This window comes from Coregonus clupeaformis, chromosome 14 (genome assembly GCF_020615455.1).
Source record: "Coregonus clupeaformis isolate EN_2021a chromosome 14, ASM2061545v1, whole genome shotgun sequence".
NCBI classification, from domain to species: Eukaryota; Metazoa; Chordata; class Actinopteri; order Salmoniformes; family Salmonidae; genus Coregonus; species Coregonus clupeaformis.
Window position 1 is genome coordinate 27,163,644 of NC_059205.1, and position 21,951 is coordinate 27,185,594.

Sequence of the window (21,951 nt, forward strand, 5' to 3'; positions counted from 1 at the left end):
ATTTGTTGATACTATGATTATAGTATGCACCATAAAAGGCAAGAAAACATATGATCACAGCATGGGCTGTGTTCTTTTTTCCTAAAATGGTTTTACCAAAGATGACCAATTCAGAAAGAATGTCACTCAAGAGCATGAATATCCAGAAACAAAAGGTTTTATTTGACCTTTTCCCATTTTAACTGAGAGCTGAACTATATTCCTCTGTGGGCCTCTCTACCTCTCCTTTGTCCTTGCCCTCTGCCTCTTACTCGGTCCGTTCTTGCAAACAGCAACTCAGAGGTTCTCTTCTACCTCTTTTACGCTGCTGCTACTCTCTGTTTATTATCTATTTGCATAGTCACTTTAATAACTCTACCTACATGTACATATTACCTCAATTACCTCGACTAACCGGTGCCCCCGCACATTGACTCGGTACCGGTACCCCCTGTATATAGCCTCGCTTTTGTTATTTTTACTGCTGCTCTTTAATTATTTGTTACTTTTATTTCGTAATATTTTATATTTATACAAATAACATTTGATTTGATTTGATTTGAAGCTGACCTCTTTTATGCATGAACAGGGACTGATTGCTGATTGAACAATTGTGCGAAGACGTTTGCACACGTGCAAAAGAGGTTCACATTCATGAGCGTAATTTGTGTCAGCTGTAACCAAATGTTTTAATTTTGTTGTCATGATTTACTCAAATTAGTTTTGCGTCTTTTGTAGAGTTGTGTTTACTGTTATGCAAAAATGTGCTTAGCATTTGCATTGTGTGTGAAAGCAATGAGAAAGGACTTACAGTTTCACAAAAATTAATAATGTAGGGCTCATTAGGTTATGATGGAGATCAAGTGGACCCCAGTTTCATTAAAAGTGTCTTAGAAAAACTGTAATTGTAGTCATTGTAGATAAATATCATTCCCCCTATCAGAGAAACCTTCAGGCAGCCTTCAGTTACAGAAAAGACGTGAGATAAAGAGAGACAGAGGGAGAGAGACAGCCAGAGAGAGAGAGGGAGAGAGAGAAAGAGAGACAGAGAGATACATAGAGGAAGGGAGAGAGACAGAGAAAGAGAGATAGAAACAGAGAGAGCGACAGAAAGAGAGAGAGAAAGAGAGAGTGCGAGAGAGAGAGAGAGAGAGAGAGCGGGAGCGGGAGAGAGAGAGAGAGAGAGAGAGAGAGAGAGAGAGAGAGAGAGAGAGAGAGAGAGAGAGAGAGAGAGGGAGAGAGAGAGAGAGGGAGAGAGAGAGAGATACACAGGCACAAACGACCTGAGAACACAGCAGGAAAGGGTGGCCACATCCCTCAAGGGAGTGATAGAAAAAGCTTCTTCTACTTTCCCCAATGCACAAGTGGTTATCTCAACCCTGTTACCACGAAAAGACTTCCACCCTGCTACCATACAGCGGGTAAACGCAAGTATTTCCCGTCACTGTGCATCAAAACCAAATGTCTACCTGGCCCACCACTCCACCCTGGACGTGAACAGCCTTTATGACCAGGTCCACCTATACAAGGCAGCAGTGCCCAACTTCGCCCGGACCCTAAAGGATATCGCCCTCAACCGCAGACCCAACACCTCACACAGGAGCAACAGATCAACTGACACCTCGCCCAGACCAGCGAGACACTCTCCCAGACCTGCGGGACCCCCCCCCCCCAGGACCTACACATAGAGGACCCCCGCAGAGAGGACCTACATCCAGACCACAGCACCATCAACCACATCTACACCCCCACCCCCACCAATTAACTCCCCCCAAGTCAACCATGCCCACACCCCATTTAGGCCCCCCTCAGATCAGACCTATGCCCCTCCTACCCACCCCAAGCCCCCACTCCCACAAAGAGGGCCTCAACATGAAAGTCACACATACGCCCAGGCCGTGAGCAGGCAAACAGGCCCAACACCCACTCTTACACTAGCCCAAGCCAATGGCATGTACCAGATGCTCAGCAGGCTCTGCTCACAATTACTGGCCTGAGGCCAAACCACACAACCAACAACATTAGACACTTTATGGAACACAAAGCCTTCACTATTTCATCCTGGAATATCCAAGGCCTGAGGTCATCTGCCTTTGGCCTAAAGAGCAGGAATCTGGACTTCACCAAAGAAATCGGAAATACAGACATTGTCATCCTATAAGAAACATGGTATAGAGGAGACGGACCCACTGGTTGCCCTCTAGGTTACAGAGAGCTGGTAGTCCCATCCACCAAACTACCAGGTGTGAAACAGGGAAGGGACTCCGGGGGTATGCTAATTTGGTATAGAGCAGACCTAACTCACTCTATTAAATTAATCAAAACAGGAACATTTTACATTTGGTTAGAAATTCAAAAGGAAATTATCTCAACTGAGAAAAATGTCCTCCTGTGTGCTACCTATATCCCCCCACTAGAATCCCCATACTTTAATGAAGACAGTTTCTCCATCCTGGAGAGGGAAATCAATCATTTCCAGACCCAGGGACATGTACTAGTCTGTGGTGACCTAAATGCCAGAACTGGACAAGAACCTGACACCCTCAGCACACAGGGGGACAAACACCTACCTGGAGGTGACAGCATTCCCTCCCCCCATATGCCCCCCTAGGCACAACTACGACAACATAACCAACAAAAACGGGTCACGACTACTGCAGCTCTGTCGCACACTGGGTATGTACATAGTCAATGGTAGGCTTCGAGGGGACTCCTATGGTAGGTACACCTATAGCTCATCTCTTGGCAGTAGTACTGTAGACTACTTTATCACTGACCTCAACCCAGAGTCTCTCAGAGCGTCCACAGTCAGCCCACTGACACCCCTATCAGACCACAGCAAAATCACAGTCTACTTGACCAGAGCAATACTCAATCATGAGGCATCAAAGCCAAAGGAACTGAATAATATTAAGAAATGCTATAGATGGAAGGAAAGTAGTGTTGAAACCTACCAAAAAACAATTAGGAAACAACAAATTCAATCCTTCCTGGACAAAACGTTCCACTGTAATAGTGAAGGTGTAAACTTGGCAGTAGAAAACCTAAACAGTATATTTGACCTCTCAGCTTCCCTATCAAATCTAAAAATCTCTAACAGAAAACCAAAGAAAAGTAATAACAGTGATAAATGGTTTGATGAAGAATGCAAAAACCTAAGAAAGAAATTGAGAAACCTATCCAACCAAAAACATAGAGACCCAGAAAACCTGAGCCTGCGCCTTCACTATTGTGAATCACTAAAACAATACAGAAATACACTACGGAAAAAGAAGGAACAGCATGTCAGAAATCAGCTCAATGTAATTGAAGAATCCATAGACTCTAACCACTTCTGGGAAAATTGGAAAACACTAAACAAACAACAACACGAAGAGCTATCTATCCAAAACGGAGATGTATGGGTAAACCACTTCTCCAATCGTTTTGGCCCTATAACAGAGAACAAACAGCAAACAAATATACATGATCAAATGCAAATCTTAGAATCAACTATTAAAGACTACCAGAACCCACTGGATTCTCCAATTACATTGAATGAACTACAGGACAAAATACAAACCCTCCAACCCAAAAAGTCCTGTGGTGTTGATGGTATCCTCAATGAAATGATAAAATATACAGACCACAAATTTCAATTAGCTATACTTAAACTCTTTAACATCATCCTTAGCTCTGGCATCTTCCCCAATATTTGGAACCAAGGACTGATCACCCCAATCCACAAAAGTGGAGATAATTTTGACCCCAATAACTACCGTGGGATATGCGTCAACAGCAACCTTGGGAAAATCCTCTGCATTATCATTAACAGCAGACTAGTTCATTTCCTCAGTGAAAACAATGTACTGAGAAAATGTCAAATTGGCTTTTTACCAAATTACCGTACAACAGACCACGTATTCACCCTGCACACCCTAATTGACAAACAAACAAACCAAAGCAAATGCAAAGTCTTCTCATGCTTTGTTGATTTCAAAAAAGCTTTTGACTCAATTTGGCATGAGGGTCTGCTATACAAATTGATGGAAAGTGGGGTTGGGGGAAAAACATACGACATTATAAAATCCATGTACACAAACAACAAGTGTGCGGTTAAAATTGGCAAAAAACACACACATTTCTTTCCACAGGGCCGTGGGGTGAGACAGGGATGCAGTTTAAGTCCCACCCTCTTCAACATATATATCAACGTATTGGCGAGGGCACTAGAACAGTCTGCAGCACCCGGCCTCACCCTACTAGAATCTGAAGTCAAATGTCTTCTGTTTTCTGATGATCTGGTGCTTCTGTCACCAACCAAGGAGGGCCTACAGCAGCACTTAGATCTTCTGCACAGATTCTGTCAGACCTGGGCCCTGACAGTAAATCTCAGTAAGACAAAAATAATGGTGTTCCAAAAAAGGTCCAGTTGCCAGGACCACAAATACAAATTCCATCTAGACACACAAAAAACTATACATACCTCAGCCTAAACATCAGCGCCACAGGTAACTTCCACAAAGCTGTGAACGATCTGAGAGACAAGGCAAGAAGGGCCTTCTATGCCATCAAAAGGAACATAACATTTGACATACCAATTAGGATCTGGCTAAAAATACTTGAATCAGTTATAGAACCCATTGCCCTTTATGGTTCTGAGGTCTGGGGTCCGCTCACCAACCAAGAATTCACAAAATGGTACAAACACCAAATTGAGACTCTGCATGCAGAATTCTGCAAAAACATCCTCCGTGTACAACGTAAAACACCAAATAATGCATGCAGAGCAGAATTAGGCCAATACCCGCTAATTATCAAAATCCAGAAAAGAGCCGTTAAATTCTATAACCACTTAAAAGGAAGCGGTTCCCAAACCTTCCATAACAAAGCCATCACCTACAGAGAGATGAACTTGGAGAAGAGTCCCCTAAGTAAGCTTGTCCTGGGGCTCTGTTCACAAACACAAACAGACCCCACACAGCCCCAGAACAACAACAACAACAACAACAACAACAACACAATTAGACCCAACCAAATCATGAGAAAACAAAAAGAGAATTACTTGACACATTGGAAAGAACAAACAAAAAAACTGAGCAAACTAGAATGCTATTTGGCCCTAAACAGAGAGTACACAGTGGCAGAATACCTGACCACTGTGACTGACCCAAACTTAAGGAAAGCTTTGACTATGTACAGACTCAGTGAGCATAGCCTTGCTATTGAGAAAGGCCGCCGTAGGCAGACCTGGCTCTCAAGAGAAGACATGCTGTGTGCACACTGCCCACAAAATGAGGTGGAAACTGAGCTGCACTTCCTAACCTCCTGCCAAATGTATGACCATATTAGAGACACAAATTTCCCTCAGATTACAGTGATCCACAAAGAATTCGAAAACAAACCCAATTTTGATAAATTCCCTTATCTACTTGGTGAAAAACCACAGTGTGCCATCACAGCTGCAATATTTGTGACCTGTTGCCACAAGAAAAGGGCAACCAGTGAAGAACAAACACCATTGTAAATACAACCCATATTTATGTTTATTTATTTTCCCATTTGTACTTTAACTATTTGCACATTGTTACAACACTGTATATATACATAATATGACATTTGAAATGTCTTTATTCTTTTGAAACTTCTGAGTGTAATGTTTACTGTTAATATTTATTGTTTATTTCACTTTTGTTTACTATCTACTTCACTTGCTTTGGCAATGTTAACATACGTTTCCCATGCCAATAAAGCCCTTAAATTGAATTGAATTGAATTGAGAGAGCACGACTCCAGAGCTGTGCTGCTCCACCCAGGGATTCATCCAGATGCAGCAGCAGTTCTAGAGCAGCTATTGGCTGTAGCCCGGGGGTTGGTAGTGTCATGATTTAGGTGTCATGTTCGGGGGAGTTCACACCCTGTCGCTTTGATCAACAGCATAAGTGATGTAATAGGCCGAGGCAGCCTCTGAAAAATCACAGCGAGATTGAAATGGGATTGAATTGGCTGAAAGGGAGAGGGAGAGTAAAGAGAGAGTTGAGAGAGAGAGGGAGTGAGGGAGAGAAGGAGAGAAAGAAAGTAAGAGAAATGGCTCATGTTTGTCTCTCTCTAGCCCTCTCCTTCTCTCCTTTCATCCCTCCCTCCCATCTCTGTGTCCATGAATAAAGCCACTCCAGTGGTACAGTAAATCTGGCTTCTCCTAGAACAGAAGCGTCAGTAGCAGGACTCTGGGGCCAGGTCCTCTGTGGCCGTTTCACTGGGTCCGTCTGTCAGATCACACCAGATAAATGGCCGGGCTGGAGGATTTGAGTTAAGTGGATGAGGGGAGAGAGAAGGAGGCCTATTACGCATGTGGCCATGCGACGTGCAGGGCCACTGGCGGAGAGAGACTGGAGAGGCTATCAGAGAAGGTTATCAGCGCAGGCTTTAGCATGTTAATCAGCTGTGCTGCTGCTGCAGGGGAGTTGTAGCTATCACTGGATATGCCATTTAGATTCATAGAAATGGAAATGGGGTTAGCATGGAGATTGATACACACTGTCATACAGCACTGGGCTCAGAGAGGTGACTCACTGGGGCTGGGTGAAGGACCCTTTCAAGGTGTATTGGCAGGGCCTAGATGGATGGATGGATGGCAGAGATTTAGACAAAGCCTGTGTTTGTTTGTCTAGGTGGTTGGGTGGATTATAGAGTAGGTTAATGTAAGTGTGTTTTCAGTGGCAATTTGGTTATTTCTCTCATTGTGCATTCCTGTGATTTCTCCCAATTATTTTATTTGTTAAAAAAATTTAATAAGCCATAAATCGTATGAATGAAAAGAGGTACAACCCACGTACAATAGAGGACAAATCATTTTAGCCTGTTAGATTTGAGCCCTTTTGTTTGAGCGATTTCGATCCATGGTGTTCTCCATAGCCAGACCAGACATAAAAAAAAATAAAACCCTTGCTGCAGTGTGTGTGTGTGTGTGTGTGTATTTGCCTGTGATGGTAAAAGCAAGTATCCCCTCTGCCCATCGATGGAATCACTTCACTCAATCTCCATAGCAACTGTTGCTCGCTAACTGTGATCTGTGCAAAAAAATGGCTCACTTAAAAACTAAAAAAACTAAAATCTACAGTCAGTAACCTCTATTATGTCTATTGAGCTGGCAGGGTTGAGATGCCCTAGAAATTACCATTATGGTCCCATGAATTTCAGTTCCACTGTATCTTCTATTCCAATCACTATTAGGTAATGGTGCCTTCTCAAACTCCCTCTAGTTAACCAATTTATCATCAGAAGTCTGACTATGCCATCATCGGCTACTCAGAGGTGTCATGCACCGACATGTTTCTTGAGAGGCCATCAAACTCAATATACACAACATGTCCAGAAGTATGTGGACACCTGCTTGTCGAACATTCCAAAATCATGGGCATTAATATGGAGATAGTCCCCCCTTTGCTGCTACAACAGCCTCCACTCTTCTGGGAAGATGTTGGAACATTGCTGAGGGGACTTGCTTGCGTTCAGCCACAAGAGCATTAGTGAGGTCGGGCACTGATGTTGGGCGATTAGGCCTGGCTCGCAGTAGCCATTCCAATTCATCCCAAAGGTGTTCGATGGGGTTGAGGTCAGGGATCTGTGCAGGCCAGTCAAGTTCTTCCACACCGATTTCGACAAACCATTTCTGTATGGACCTCGCTTTGTGCACTGGGGTATTGTAATGCTGAAACAGGAAAGGGCCTTCCCCAAACTGTTGCCACAAAGTTGGAAGAATAGAATTACCTAGAATGTCATTGTATGCTGTAGCGTTAAGATTTCCCTTCACTGGAACTAAGGGGCCTAGCCCGAATCATGAAAAACAGCCACAGACCATTATTCCTCCTCCACCAAACTTTACAGTTGGCACTATGCATTGGGGCAGGTAGCATTATCCTGGCATCCGCCAAACCCAGATTTGTCTGTCGGACTGACAGATTGTGAAGCGTGATTCATCAATCCAGAGAACGCGCTTCCACTGCTCCATAGTCCAATGGAGGCGAGCTTTACACCACTCTAGCCGACGCTTGGCACTGCGCATGGTGATCTTAGGCTTGTGTGTGGCTGCTCGGCCATGGAAACCCATTTCATGAAGCTCCCGTTGAACAGTTCTTGTACTGACGTTGCTTCCAGAAGCAGTTTGTAACTCGGTAGTGAGTGTTGCAACCGAGGACAGATGATTTTTACGCGCTACGCACTTCAGCACTCGGCGGTCCCGTTCTGTGAGCTTGTGTGGCCTACCACTTCGCGGCTGAGCCGTTGTTGCTCCTAGACGTTTCCACTTCACAATAACAGCACTTATACTTCTAGCAGGGCAGAAATTTGAAGAACTGACTTGTTGGAAAGGTGGCATCCTATGATGGTTCCACGTTGAAAGTCACTGAGCTCTTCAGTAAGGCCATTCTACTACCAATGTTTGTCTATGGAGATTGCATGACTCTGCTCGATTTTATACACCTGTCAGCAACGGGTGTTGCTGAAATAGCCAGATCCACTAATTTGAAGGGGTGTCCACATACTTTTGTATATATAGTGTATTTGTATTCATTCTGTCAAGAATATAATCTATATTCTGTATATTTATCCTGAAAAAGCATCAAATTGGGGGGCACATGATCATACTGTTGTAATCATTGCTGTAATGATTCTGTCATTTGCCCCCTGCTAAAGAGTCACCTGACCATAACTACCCAGCCAAAGCACATCAATAAGTTTGTGTAACTGATGTGATCAATGTATTATCCACTGCATTGATGATGTGCAAAATACCCTTAGTTAACTCACTAATTGGTTTAACGATTCATTCAAAAGGCACCCCATCATCTCGTCTGTAGTGTGTTCACTGCTACACAGTGTAGACCTAGGCTCAATTCTCCACCCTTTTCCAGAGGTCTGCACTTGCACATTCCCCCTCATGGATTTAAAAGGATTGGTGTTGCATTGGCTGGATTGAGGTTCCACCTTTGTTAAATCTATGCGAGAAAGTGGAGAATCGGGACTCTGCCTTACTGTTATATTCTAATTCCAAGTCTGTGTGCATGGGGTCAGGGAATGTGTGTATAATGTTTAGTAAACGTGTGTGTGTGTGTGTGTGTGATGAGGCTTGTGAACGTTACTTCATCCACACACAGGGGATGGAAAGGAAGGGAAGGTAAAGGGAAGGGGTGGCAGATGGTGCAGACAGATTTGCCCTAATCTACTCTAGTCAGGCCTTCACACTCAGCCTCAGAAGACTAGAAGCAGAGACATGACAGGAGAACATTCTGTAAGACTGTCTAAAGCTGAGTTGTGAATGAACAGACAGACAAAAAGACAGATGAATGGATGAATGGATGCAAATATGGATGCATACATACATACAAATATATTGTAGCAATACATACATTCATATTGCACATGTATACATTCATATCATAAATAGACACTGATGCATGGATAGATGGGTAACAGCCTCTGTAAAGTTCAAAGGTTAAGCTTCCTTAGAGGCTGGGCTCCCGAACCAAAGTTCTTGTTGCCAACATCTCGTATCTGGAGGGCCACTTATGACTCTCCATCTGGTGCCATCATGCCATCTGTCCTTTCCTCGTCCCCATTTTACTGAAGCGGGGGGCGCAGCCACTATCTTCTCACAGCCAGCTAGTCCACTGACTCTACTTCCAAACTGGTATGGAGCAGGGCTAGCGGTAATTGTCCTCTCAGTAGGTTGAGGTATTTTCGCCTCAGGTGGGTAACTGGAGCGCTTTAGTCTGAATTGCTCCAGAAACCTATGTTTACAGTTCCACTACTATACCCACGCTCTATTACAAAAACAGGGTTCTAGCAGTGCCTGCTATACTTTCATGTGGCTAGCCTAGCAAGCTACTCTGCATATGTTGACTCTCTGAGACTTCAAAATCACAGAATAAGGAGTAGGGACTTGCGCACCCTTTTTGTAAGCACTTCCAGGGGCCAAGAGAGTGTGTGTCATATTGTGCTTCTTCCCAAAGCTGGAAACATCATGCAAGCAACATCCTCATTCCCTGCAGCGGTTGTGCACTCACCGTGATGTGAACCCTGGGCATATACTGCAGGGGTTACCATGCTAGAATTTCCTATGCAGGGAGGGCTGCTTGGGTTTTTTGTAGATCTTTGCATAAATCTACTAAATCTCTCCTCAAGTGTGATTACACAGTTGGCATTCAGTACAGTGCAAAGCAGCAATCTGCTTAGGGGACTCAGATAGGGGGGGAAGCACTGGATGATACAGTACTGTAGTAGTACAATATATTTAGATAAGACTTGATGATAGATGATATATGATATGATGCACTTTATAAGCTGTTTTATGATGCAGCATTCTGTATGTTGAAGTGTATGATGCAATACATCAAGATGCACGCTATAATACAAATTCAATATGACACACAGTATGGGAAATGTGGATAGATTTGAGATGATGATGTGGTACAGTAAAACACATTTAGTAAAGAATGAATATAGGGAAGGGATGATCTTTCAAATGAACAGCACAAAAAATATGTGTAATGTAGTTTCACCCTTATAGTTATAGATCATGCATGCCAGCTGATAATGCATTAGACTGGTCTCCAACGCTCGGTGACTATATGAGCCTCATTTTCTAGGCCTATCCTCTAGCAGAGAAACAAGCATGAATTAGACCCCAGATTTGACATTCACCTACTTGGAGAGTTTAATGACTTAAGCATCTTCAAGCCCTCTCCCCCCTTTAGAGAGTTGAGCCCTCATGAATTAGTGAGCGAGTGTGTACCACAGGAGGCTGCTGAGGGGAGGACGGCTCATATTAATGGCTGGAATGTAGTAAATGGAATTCCATCAAACACACGGAAACCATGTGTTTGATGTCGTCGATACCATTCCATGAATTCCGTTCCAGCCATTACTATGAGCCTGCCGTCCCCAAGATGACGACAGGCTCTCCACGTTTCAACTTCATTCGCAGGGCCACTTAATTTGGCCTTTTTTTCACTTCCTATTTCTACTTCCCGGGGAATATAAACACTGACATACTATTTCACTGAAATATTCAGTGAGGGGGAAACTCAAATTACATTTCTGTAAGATGTGGCATGTGGATGGCATATGTTTTCAGTGGTGGAATAAGCTCATTTGGTGTAATATGGCTTGATGTTTTTTGTTAGGGATATTAAAGGCTGTCCTGCTTCTATTGCACAGACCTTAGCCATGCAACCTGTTTAAAATGCTCTGCTAACTGATGTGATATACAATACAGTCTCTTGACCTATAATAGTGAGGCAGAGCGGGGTCTGAAATAGTCTAAACTCTCCAAGGTGCCGTCGACCTTGAATTGAAATACCACTATCCCTGTGTGTCAGCGGTGTGTGTGTGTCAGCAGCAGCAGACGGTTAACACAGACAAACCACCTACAGGTTATGTAGAGACAGGTTACTCACAGACAAAGACAAGTGGAGGGTTTGGGCCAACATAATCAAAACAGCGGAGGGGAAAACAAAATGAGAAAAATGTCAGTGTCAAGGCGATGGTTAGGTGGGGGAGGACGATGACAGGAGAGACCGACAGAGAGGCCGGACGTACACTACATGTCCAAAAGTATGTGGACACCAGCTCTCATTCCAAAATCATGGGCATTAATATGGAGTTGGTCCCCCCTTTGCTGCTATAACAGCCTCCACTCTTCTGGGAAGGCTTTCCACTAGATGTTGGAACATTGCTGCGGGGACTTGCTTCCATTCAGCCACAAGAGTTGAGCACTGATGTTGGGCGATTAGGCCTGGCTCGCAGTCGGCGTTCCAATTCATCCCAAAGGTGTTCGATGGGGTTGAGTTCAGGGCTCTGTGCAGGCCAGTCAAGTTCTTCCACACCAATCTCGACAAACCATTTCTGTATGGACCTCGCTATGTGCACAGGGGCATTGTCATGCTGAAACAGGAAAGGGCCTTCCCCAAACTGTTGACACAAAGTTGGAAGCACAGAATCAATCAGATTGTCATTGTATGCTTTTCGATAAGATTTCCCTTCACTGGAACTAAGGAGCCTAGCCGTTCTCCTGGCATCCGCCAAACCCAGATTCGTCCATCTGACTGCCAGATGGTGAAGCGTGATTCATCACTCCAGAGAACGCTTACCACTTCATGGCTGAGCCGTTGTTGCTCCTAGACGTTTCCGCTTCACAATAACAGCACTTACAGTTGACCGGGGAAGCTCTAGCAGGGCAGAAATTTGACAAACTGACTTGTTGTAAAATAATATGCCATTTAGCAGACGCTTTTATCCAAAGCGACTTACAGTCATGCGTGCATACATTTTTTTTGGTGTATGGGTGGTCCCGGGGATCGAACCCACTACCTTAGCGTTATAAGCGCCGTGCTCTACCAGCTGAGCTACAGAGGACTTTAAATTGTAAAGGTGGCATCCTATGACGGTGCCGCATTGAAAGTCACTGAGCTCTTCCGTAAGGCCATTCCACTGCCAATGTTTGTCTATTGCATGGCTAGGTGCTCGATTTTATACACCTGTCAGCAACGGGTGTGGCTGAAATAGCCGAATCCACTAATTTCAAGGGGTGTCCACATACTTTTTGTTTGTATCAAAAGAGCTTGTAGCTAGCCAGAGAAAGATCTTTCCTCCATCTCCCACACCTCACTCCCACTGCCTCTCTCCCCCTCTGCCTCTCTCTTCCCTCTCTCCCTCCTTCCTCTTTTCTCATCCATCCATCACCTATAGGGGGCTTATGGGATTGTGGGCGTGCGCTGGACCGAGATGATTCCTCTCAATAGCAGCCTTTCATGATGTTTATCACCAGCCAACAGCTCCCATGGGAACAGAGGGGGGGGTGCAGTGACCACCCTCTGACCCCCTACCCCCCGGTCAGCCCACACCCTAGCTCCCGGAATGTCCTGCAGGGATAGGTGGTTCTGGATTGTTAAATTGTCAAGTTGTTATCTGATTTGGTTTACTCCTACAGTGGGCTATTTATGTTTTGGCATATTAGTCCTTTGCAGAATAGATTTCATTTTTCGATTTTCAATTTTCTTTTTTTCACTGCTCCAATTTTCAGTCAGAAAACAAGGAGGACCGAGACACTCTTCACGGTATAAAAAGTCCTTTATTGCAGTGGCATGTTGTTCAGTAGAACATATTCTAAAAATCCCCTGATGTGTTTCGCCGTCATAGCCTTCATCAGGGAGACATTTTCTCCTGAGACCTTTCATCTTAATATTCCATAAATATTTATTTTCCCACCTACAGCACCCCTCTACCTCCGCACGCACAGACATAGACACAGACACACACACACACCTCTGAGCTACTAAAATCAGCAGAACTGACATGTCCCTCCTACAGTACCTGTCTAATATAATTGTTCTCCTTCCTCCTCTCTCACTCGCTCCCCCCCATCTCTCTCTCCTTCTCTCTCTCTCTCTCTCTCTGCAGGTCAGGACCGCAGTGAGGCGGGGCTGATTAAGCGTTTCCGTGGTGATGGCGTGCGCTACAAGGCCAAGCTGATTGGGATTGATGAGGTGACAGCAGCGCGCGGGGACAAGCTGTGCCAGGACTCCATGATGAAGCTCAAGGTGTGTGTGTGCGTGAGTGTCTGATAACGAGGACAGTGCTTTGAAGAGGGTGGAGGTATTCAGGTGTAAAAGAGGAAGTGAATTCCGACATCTCTATTGATGCGTCTTTGCAGGACCCAGATTTAGTTACAAATCCATCTACAGAAGAGAGAAAACCCACTGGGCACACCACGTCATTTCAACGGGGAAATGTTGACAATATTTGGTTGAGACTTTGATCAATGAGATTTTAACCTTTATTCACCCACTCAAAAAGACAGCCAGAAGTTTGTTGAACTCCCGATGTGCTATCACTATGCTTTCAATAATCTAAAAGCGCAACCAAATTCCAATGGACAAACAATGTCTGATTTTTGGTGTATTTGTCATCTAAATGTGTTATCACTGCGGTTTCAACCATTTAAAAGCACAACAAAGTTCAAATGGGAATACATTGTCAGATATTTTGCATTTATACAACTTAATGTGTTATCACTGTGTGTCATCTAATAGCACAAAATAATGATCTGGATTGCAGTTGAGATTACATAGTGCAAGTGATCAAGGCTGTTCGAGATTCTGCACAGATTATTACAGCAATTGTGAAGATCTCCACTTACCTGCGAACTTTGCATGCTATCTTGAACATGCACGCTTTCTATGATTAAATAAGAAGACATTTATAGTTACAGTAGGCTAACCTCGAAATGTGGCCATGGATGTGTTACTCAAGGTTGAATAAATACTGTTACATTAGTTTGTAAGATAAGTTAAGGCTATTTACTGTATTGCAAAAATATTATTGAATTGTGTTTGGTTGAAAACGCAACCAAATATCAACATTTGAAGGATATCTAATGATTGGATAGTTTCATCTGAGCCACTGGCTTAATCCTATTGTCTAAATTCTATTTTGGGTTTAGTTAGAGATGTGAATGCAACATATAATTTGTTAACTTGCCGACAAGTTAATAGCCTATTTACTGTATTGCAAAAGTGATATTGAATTGTGTTTGGTTGCAAACAAATTCCAGTTTGTCTACAAAGTAATAATCAAAGTTAAAGAATAGGACTAAATCAAATCAAACTTTGTTTAAAGTGCATTTCATGTTGACTTTGATTTGATTTAGTCCTATTCTTTAGCTTACACTTTTGGTGGAGATGGAGACGTGAATCCAACATATCAATTAATAATTTGTAAACAAACTGTAATTAAAGCCAGACTAAGTCAGTGGCACAGATGGAACTATCCAAGCACAAAATACATCTCCTTCAAATGTTGATATTTGGTTACGTTGACAACCAAACACAATTCAATATCCAGTTTGGCTACAAATGTATAATTGATATGTTGGACTCACGTCTCCATCTCAACCAAAAATAAAAGTTAAAGAATAGGACTAAATCTAATATAATCCCACTTTAAATGGACTTTAGTTAAAGCTTGATTTGATTTAGTGTTATTCTTTAACTTTGATTTTTGGTTGAGATGGAGACGTGAATCCAACATATTAATGATTAAGTTGAAGATTCAATTTGAGGTCTATATGTATGTCTATTTTTAGTTGAACCCTGGGTTGAATTGAAACAATAGCTGTTGATGACTACAAATGCTATATAGGCCTAAATAGTATTATTGATGATACATGACTTGGTCACATTTCATTTGCTTTGTTAAACCTACCCTTTGGATTGAATTCAATGCCAACAGTGAATATATTTAGTTAGTAGCCCTTACCTGCAGTCAAATGACTCATGGCCTCATGGGTGGAATGTTATTAATAAACTTTTTTTTTTTACCAGATGAAAAAATCTGGTGTTTCTATGTCAAACAGTTTTGATATATTTCAGTCTTCTGTGATGTATATAAAGTGTAATATTGGGTTGCAAACTCAAAATGTAATACATTTCAACTCCACATATCTGGCTTTTTTTAAGCCCATAACTATGTGTGTGAGGTGTATACTTTGGTTTCAAAGTAAATTTGTTTAAGACGACGAAGAAACACTCTGTGACCCTGATTTAGCCCACTGCAGTAAAAGGTTTTAAGAAGTCTCTCAATAATCACTCTCATGATAGCACATTGGTAGTAGTCAGTGACAAGTATAAAAGCTAAGCAGGGCTTGGTTAAAACCCTGGATTGGAGACCAAATGAATAGCTGTAGATCATCTCTCCAGTAGGAGGTGCTGCTTAGCCAATTTCATTTTTTTAATAGTGGAAATACATTGAGTATACCAAACATTAGGAACACCTTCCTAATATTGAGCGTTGATTCCATTGCTTCCCACGTTGACTCCAATCCTTCCCACAATTGTGTCAAGTTGGCTGGATGTCCTTTGGGTGGTGGACCATAATTGATACACACGGGCAACTGTTGAGCATTGCAGTTCTTGACACTGGTACGCCTGGTATCTAAAACCATACCCCGTTCAAAGGCACTTCAATGTTTTGTCTTGCCCATTCACCCTCTGAATGGCACACATACACAATCCATGTCTGAATTGTCTCAAGTCTTAATTAGGGATCATAGCTTTCACCTGGATTCACCTGGTCAGTCTGTCATGGAATGAGCAGGTGTTCTTAAGGTTTTGTATACTCAGTGTAAAGTTGAAGATCTGATGTTGTTTCAAAGGTACAAATTCAACATCTTTTATACAAGGTTTGTCTATGTTTAAAATTGGTTACAATGATGACCAGCCTGGTCTCATAGACTAGACGTAACATAGTAAATGTAAATCCGAGAACACTGAAATTAGTACATAATGTTACATTTGGTATGGTTACTTAAGGCAAAAACGAAAGTAGGGTGTTTGGTCGGGTGGATGGGTAGGCATATAACATGAATGTATAGCAACCCAAAGGTTGCGAGTTTGAATCTTATTACAGACAACTTTAGCATTTTAGCTAATTAGCAACTGTTCATCTACTTACTACTTTTTAGCTACTTTGCAACTACTTAGCATGTTAGCTAACCCTTCCCCTAACTCTAACCTTAACCATTTTAGCTAACCCTTCCCCTAATCCTAACCTTAACCCTTTAACCTAACTCCTAAACTTAACCCCAACCTTAATCCTAACCCCTAATCCTAACCTCTAACCTAGCTAACGTTAGCCAGCTAGCTAACGTTAGCCACCTAGCTAGAATTCGCATTTTTCAAATTCGTAACATATTGTACAAATGGTAATTTCATAACATCCACAAATTAATACATACCATACGAAATGTAACATATCATACTAAATGGAGTGTCTCTGATTTACGTACAGAATAATACGAAATGTTCACCCTCCAAACAGATTACTTTTTCCGAATCCAATGTATTTTCCACATAGATTCCACGTCACAATACGTTGACAAATTACATTGAAACAACGTTGATTCAACCAGTTTGTGCCCAGTTATATTATGTCTCTTCTGGACGATTTAAACCATGCTGGAGACATAGTAGCATTACCGCACAGCCAACAGGCAAAGCCATCTCCTGCTCTGATCCTCTCATGTCAGATGTAGTATGAGTTGCTCCACATGTCCAATAACACAACAAGCAGGAGTTTTTTAGATCCACGCTGTGACATTTGAACAGTGACCTGCCTATGACTCCCATATCCAGCAGTCACCGCCAGTTACAGTCAATGCTCTTATGTCAATACAGGCATGCTATTATCTAGACAGGCAGAGGAATGGGATGGAGGGGTGGAATAGAGGAGGGGAAAGGGTCTCTATCGAGCTGCCTCTCTAAGCTTGAGGACTTAATCCACCAAATGGAGAAGCCGATTGTCAATTGACGACAGCCATAGACACCCCTCTCCTCTATTCATTCGATCACTCTTTGTTTCCCACTCTGGAGAATGAATGAAGGGAGGGAGGGAGTTTGATGGTTGATGTTTTCAAAGCGTCTCTGTATTAATGGCTGAGATTCCGAGCTTGTGCTGAGGTTGAAAAGAGGAGAGAGGGGGGATATAGTGTGCTGGTAGTGTACGGGGTCGCTCGCTCAACCCTCCTCGACGTGACTGGGGTTCCAGGGTTGTCAGACATGATCAGCGTTCACAATGAGGTTCTGCCTTCTTTCTCTTCTCACACAGCTTCTTTACATGAAAGACATGTCAGGCGTGCGTTAGCGAGGGAGGGTCCTGCCTCGATATAAGTCTGAGGAACATGCAGGAAATGTTAATTGTTTTTGTAAGGGGGAAAAGGAGCTGAGATGCATGGGAACATCTACTTCAAAGGCTCCGTGGTTGTTCAGTCAGCAAGACGTGACGGCAGTGTTCCAGCGAGGTGTAGGTTAGGCTACGGTCGGTCAGCAGAATACATTCAGTCAGCGCAACTCAAACTCGCTACATTGAAGTTTGGCGGCTTGTGTCACGAGGTGCAGGCAGCAGCAGCCTACTTAAAAAACCAGCCTCTCAAATACTAAACAATAAAAGACTCTGTGATGAAAAAGAGAAACAGTGAAGTGTTGAGAGAATAATGGTCCAAAAAGAGCAACATGAAAGAACGTTCTGTCCTATTGCACCTTATGTAAAAGCTGCCACCCTCTTCCCTCCCCTCATCCCCCTCTCCTCCTCCTCTCCTTCTCCCCCCTGTCATACTTACCTAAGTCGATGGTACACTGCTGTCTTTCATGCTGAGCGTATTTCCCTTCATCTCCCTGTATCTCTTCTTCTCCTACAGGGAATGGCTTCGTCGGCGCGCTCCAAAGGAGAGCACAAGCAGAGAGTCTTCCTCACCATCTCCTTCGGAGGGATCAAGATTTACGACGAGAGATCAGGGGTGAGTGAGTGATGAGGCTCCACAGCATAGCTGCGCAGCCAGGCATGCACTATGGCTGAGCTGAGAAGCGTAGCCAGGCCCAGCTCCAGCTGCTGTGAACTTTATAGGACATTCAGAGGGCAGAGGCTCATACAAGTTCAATCACAGTCATGTAGAAGAAGGGCAGCCATCTTGTGCGCCTACCTGGCATATGGTGCAGTTGACATGCCAGGGAACACAACAAAAGCAGATAGATATAAACATTATGTAGGGTGTCCAATCAAAAACGCATCTTTTGACCAATGGGTAAAATAATATGTTAATTGTGTAGATACTCCTCTAAGAAAATCAAACCTCCAAATGGAGGCCGGTGGAAAAAAGTAGTAAAAAATCTGGAAAATAGGCTACCTGACAGGCTCACCGTTGAATTCGTCATATTTCTTCGCGAGGACATAAAACAATATAAAGGTAAGATTAATATCGATTTTGACACATGACATGTAATATTTTCATACTTTAGTATACGCTTTCATATAAATGTGAAATGCATGTTCTTTTTCAAAGATTTCTTACAAAAACAAGTTTAGCCTATATCTGTGAAATGTCAACGGAGCACCACAACATGTACAATCCTCAAGTTGCTACGAGCGAGCGACACTGCTCTGTCAACAGAGCTCGGTGCTTATTATCGGATGTATTAGATTACGAAATCCGACTTTTTGGATACAATGTTAATGACATGTTAGAGAAAGACCCCACTGAATGATTCAGAACATGAAGAATCATATTTGTCTTGGTAAAATTGACATTTCATCACCAAGGCGCTTTTTCACCCACGCTGGGCAGAGTGGATGGATACTCTACATTATGGTAAAAGTTTCATCAAGCCTTCTAATTGGCTAGGTGGAAATGTCGCAATATTGCTTCCACCCATATAATCCTTAGATCTATTCTCCTGTGTAGATATAGCAACATCAGTGTCTAGGGAGTAGGGGCTAGGGGTTGATTTGAAATGTAGAATGAGTTAACTGCTTTGACTTAACCTGGGCCTGGTCTGGCCTGGCCTGCTGTATGATGGCTACTGTCTGATGATAAAGACCTGTCTGTTATAATGACAGTGTGTATATGAGTGATGTGATGTTATCCCCTTCCCCCTCCTCCCCTCCCCTGGGGGCCCAGAGGCCTGCTGTCCCCCCCCCGTTCTTCACCGCTATCCACTAGGCTAATTAGCCCACAGTTCCACCCCTAATCATCATCATTGCTAACTGCTAGCCTAATTGTCCCATAGCTCCACTTCAACTGTCATTAAATTGAAAAAAGATAATTACGCAATACTGTATATAGACCCGCCCCACAAGACTCCTCATAGTTTGATCTTTGATGACTTCCATTTTTATTTTCGTTGGATAGTGGCGCCACTCGTTATTCGCCACCAGCCCTGTCATTTATCAACAACAACTAGATAATACCCCTCATAGAGCCATGTAGTGTGTGTGTGTGTGTGTGTGTGTGTGTGTGTGTGTGTGTGTGTGTGTGTGTGTGAAAACCCCACCCCCTGACGCTCATCACCACATGTGGCTTCTGTAATTTTGTTTGAGAATCATCGTCCCCCTAATGCTCTTTCATTTTATAAACTGATTTCCCCAACAATCATTATGGTAAAATATGGGGCTTTTTCAGCAGGACGAGGCATTGCAGAACATTCAGATAGAAATGTGTAATGCAGAAAAGACACCATTTACTGTCAACTAGACTATAGAATATTGTCAGCTCTAGTATGTTCTATTTCTCTCTGCAACGTTCTTGTCATTGCACCCCACTGAATAAGCCCTAGTTTATTTCTTAGTAGCTCATTCCCATTGCTCAAAGCTTATCAACGCTATTAGTGGAGCAGCAGGTGGGAGTAGATGAGTGACAGCCCAACTACTGTGAGTGTGTGTGTGCACGTGTACGTGTGTCGACACACTTGTGTGTGTGTGTGTGTGTGTGTATGATCATTGACCTGCGTGTATGAATATATGTGTGTGTGTGCTAGTTGTACTTTTAAACTGGGTGTTCAGGGCTGCCCTGTGGATGAACCACGCTCTGTTGACGACGCATCTTTTTGCATATTGCATATTGCACAATACACAACATCAACATTCTCCCCAGGTTAGAAAAATCTTCCAAATATGTGAAAAAGGGTTGTCTGATACACGCACAAACAGACACACACACACCCTGATCTGCTGTTGTTCATGCAGTAAATGTGCTGCATCTCCTATCCCACTGAGACATGTGAGAGTGGAAATGAGGAGAGAAAAGGAAGGATGGCAAGTGGCAGTTATTCTTGTCAAGACTATTCCCTGTCAACAGTAAGACAAAGAAAGAATAATGCCTTTACATTTGCTTTCCCTCGTTCCCTGCTGCGGTGAATCTGGAGCACCATATTGCCATAGTATTAGAATTAGTAAGAAACTGTAGCCTACTTACCGTGAACTCTCAGTTCACTTCCTCATTTTGAAACAAATCATTATTTCAAAAATTCATGAAATTCATAGAAATGTATAGAGTAGAGCCAGGAGTTTTCCTAGACAGGTCACATGTCTGAAAAAACTCCCGGATCTAACTAAACTATAAAATCAGGACCTTGGGCCTACAGTATCCAACATGGGTCTCCAAGCCCTCTCCATTTTGTATGGTCCATTTCCTCATCCTGACCTGTCACTTCCTCTTCCTTGTTTCCCAGATCTACTACATAATTTCCTGCCCTTAACTTATGCCACTTCCTCCCTGTGTGTTCAGGTTCTGCTGCATCACCACTCAGTGCATGAGATCTCCTATATCGCCAAGGATACCCGGGACCACCGGGCCTTCGGCTACGTCTGTGGGAAGGAGGGACACCACAGGTTCGTGGCCATCAAGTCTGGCCAGTCGGTGAGTAGCGTACCTGAGATCCTAATGAGGTGCAGTAGTCAGAAATAACGTTAAAGCTCATGTTATAATCAATCAACACATTCCAAATACAATACCTAGTGTTGCAACAAGGAAGCAACAATTTATAACAAAGTCGAAAGATTGTCCCATCTCCAATAGGAAGGACTCTGCTTTTATGCTTTTAGATATTTGCAGCACTGTATAGTTGGGATTGTGACGTAAGTTTGTGTGAACAACATGTGTGTCGTCTGGAAGATGATGAAGGTGTGTGCTCCTCTTCCTACCCCTCCCTGCCTCGCTCCCTGGTAGGCAGAGCCGCTGATCATTGACCTGCGTGACCTCTTCACACTCATCTACGACATCAAGCAGCGCGAGGAGATGGAGAAGAAGGCCCAGAAGGACAAGCAGTGTGAGCATGCCGTCTACCAGGTAAATAACAACAACAAACAACAACAGAACTGTTACCATGATCGTTATGCATCACAATAACAGTGGTCCTCTGTAGCTCAGCTGGCAGAGCACGGCGCTTGTAACGCCAAGGTAGTGGGTTCGATCCCCGGGACCACCCATACACAAAAATGTATGCACGCATGACTGTAAGTCGCTTTGGATAAAAGCGTCTGCTAAATGGCATATTATTATTATTATAACATGTTGGCCATATTGAGTGTACCCATGAGTATAGTGAGAGATATTAGAGGAAGGGAGATGACGCGTATCCACATTTTCCCATTGAAAAAAATGGTTCA

At 43.2% G+C, this 21,951-nt stretch overlaps 1 protein-coding gene across 1 annotated transcript in view; it reads left to right on the top strand.

Annotated features, from left to right (window-relative positions):
* Window positions 1-21,951, top strand: part of c8b (complement component 8, beta polypeptide) — a 42,589-nt gene that overhangs the window by 1,172 nt on the left and 19,466 nt on the right. The window contains exons 2-5 of the mRNA XM_045224858.1: window positions 13,417-13,556; window positions 18,209-18,307; window positions 21,071-21,202; window positions 21,512-21,631. Coding sequence (XP_045080793.1) covers window positions 13,417-13,556; window positions 18,209-18,307; window positions 21,071-21,202; window positions 21,512-21,631 — 491 coding nt within the window. The remainder of the gene's footprint in view (window positions 1-13,416; window positions 13,557-18,208; window positions 18,308-21,070; window positions 21,203-21,511; window positions 21,632-21,951) is intronic.